General features: G+C 42.9%; 1 protein-coding gene across 1 annotated transcript in view; it reads right to left on the bottom strand.

The window, feature by feature from the left end:
* Positions 1-1,184, bottom strand: part of T265_00519 (hypothetical protein) — a gene marked incomplete at both ends in the record, with an annotated part of 7,879 nt that extends 6,695 nt beyond the window's left edge. The window contains 2 exons of the mRNA XM_009164323.1: positions 857-1,079; positions 1,117-1,184. Of these exons, the coding sequence (XP_009162587.1) occupies positions 857-1,079; positions 1,117-1,184 (291 nt within the window). The remainder of the gene's footprint in view (positions 1-856; positions 1,080-1,116) is intronic.
* Between the last annotated feature and the right edge of the window lie 1,129 nt (positions 1,185-2,313).

Here is a 2,313-nt window from a genome sequence, read left to right as displayed (position 1 = left end):
CCCCCTAACCGATCTATCGTAAAGCTTAGTCATCGCACTAATCAACAAACAGGGACATCGGACTGAACACCCAGCACTGATCACGTCACTAGTCATAAGGAATCTCACGGATTGGTTCCCTGACTACCTTAAAAACCCAATCAACCTACTTACTTACTCACTTGGCCTGACGAAGCTTTTGTGTCAAAAGCGAAACGTTGCCCAGCAATAAATCCACCGATTGTTTACCAAACCCCTCTGAAATAAACTGAATTGTTCATCTGTTTCACGCCCATGTTAGTCATCCATCTAATCCATTAGAGAGGCTACGTGGAATAAAACACGGAGGACCGGATAGTGGTTGGTCACCGACTGGATACCTAATGGAATTAATTGCAAACCTTAAAGGCCGTTATCGGTTTTCGGCATCTGTTTTTTATCTTGCAATCAAAGTATGGACCATAAACACGAGCATTTCTACCGAACGTGTGATATTTGTCGATCGTATCAGCTTTCAAATGCATTAGGATGTATCTCAGCTGGAGATTGTGACCCAATCACTTCAGCTCAGTTTACCACCTCAGTGCTCCACAGTTTACGTCCATGCTGGGTAATACCCTCAGAAACTAAACCCGAAAGCTGTTAGAAGGCGGCGCAAGCGGAGAAACACCCATTTGCCGATTAATTTGGTTCTAACTGAGGATTTTAGCTGAATCTCTCGTTTATGATATACTTCAACTGCATGTGCTACGTACAGGGTGTCTCATAATCAACAAAAAATAATACTCATGTTAAAACTTTAAAATTAATTTAAACATTTATCATTTTTTATATAAACATACATGCTTTATGGAGTTTTTTTTGTAAATAAACTAACATTACAAAATATGTCGAAAAAATCGCCCCTTTCTTCTATAACAAGTTGGGGGTGGTATGAGATGTGAGACACGGCATGTTTAACTTCTTCGAGCGTCACTCGTGCAGACGCATGTTCAATTCTTGCTCTTAACCCCACCAAATACTTCGGTTTATTTTCATGATATACACGAGCCCCGATCATTCCCCAAAACCAATAATACAGAGGTGTGAGATTGGGCGACCTTGCGGCCAAAAGTTTGGAAATCCACGAGCAATGACTCTCTCATCAAAAAATTGCTCTCGGAGGTAAGTTCGCACTTCATCTGAGTGGTGGAGTGGAACGCCATCTTGTTAAAGGACGGTCGATGACTTCTTGTGCTCCTTGAGTTGCGGGATAACAGGCGTACGTATCACATGGAGGTAACCGTCGCCGGAAACCGTAGCATCAAAGAAAAAGGGACGCAGGAAACACTTTGAGGAGAATCCCACCGACACAAAGAGATGAGGGGAATAAAGCTTATGGGTGAGGTACTCGTGAGGAGCTTCACGGGACCATATCACGCAATCGTGCCTGTTGATTATGCCATCCACAGAAAAATTTGCTTCAGCGCTCCATAAAATGTCGGGAACGATTTCTTCATTGTCCAGTAGCCAGCTAATGAACGTGACACGTTGCTCCTTGTCTTCTTTCGTGATGTTTTCTAATAAAGTGAAATGATACGGGTAGAGATGAAGGTGGCGTCTCATAATGCGATACCTGCTGGCGCGGGGAATGCCGGTCAACTGAGACACCTGAGTTATTGACGAAGATGCCATGGTGCTCTGGGACTAAAGTTGCTCGACGGCATTCTGTACAATGGGTGCTCTTTCATCACTCAGACTTTCTCCCTTTGCCAGGAAAATCCAATACAGATCCAGTGGACTCAAATTTTGCAATCAAGCGTGTAATGGTCGACACGGTGAAAGGACCTTTGATGAGACCATGTTTGGTTTTGTAATCACGAGGTGCAGCGGTGGCGCTTTCACCAGGGGAATAATAGAGTTTCACAATTTCAGCGCCCTTTCCGACATTTATCGCAAACAGAAAAATGTTAACACTTACACACAAAACCTCCTTTATGTGCCTACTGATAAAAAATTGTTATCTTTCTTTTCAATTGCTACGTCTATTAGGAGACACTTATGTTTTGCTGGGCATACTATTCATGAGGTAAACGTTGAAGATTGTGGTCTTAACTGTTGCCTCACTTCTTGAGTGACAACTCCCGAGCTGGACCGCTGTCTAAAATCAATATGTATCATCCCATTCGATCTGAGTGTTTGAGAACGCTTACGAAATTTGAAAGTTGTTTACAAACTGCATTTCCATTGTGGTTGTCTTCCTCAAGCTCGAACACACCGATGACTAGCAATTGGTCCCGATCGCTCCGTTTAGAACTAAAGTTTACCTCTTTAGGTCCTTTGAAATACTATCGC

This window comes from Opisthorchis viverrini (assembly GCF_000715545.1).
Source record: "Opisthorchis viverrini unplaced genomic scaffold opera_v5_5, whole genome shotgun sequence".
Taxonomy (NCBI): domain Eukaryota; kingdom Metazoa; phylum Platyhelminthes; class Trematoda; order Opisthorchiida; family Opisthorchiidae; genus Opisthorchis; species Opisthorchis viverrini.
Note: the sequence above shows the minus strand (reverse complement) of the source record. Positions and strands in the feature narration are given on the sequence as shown.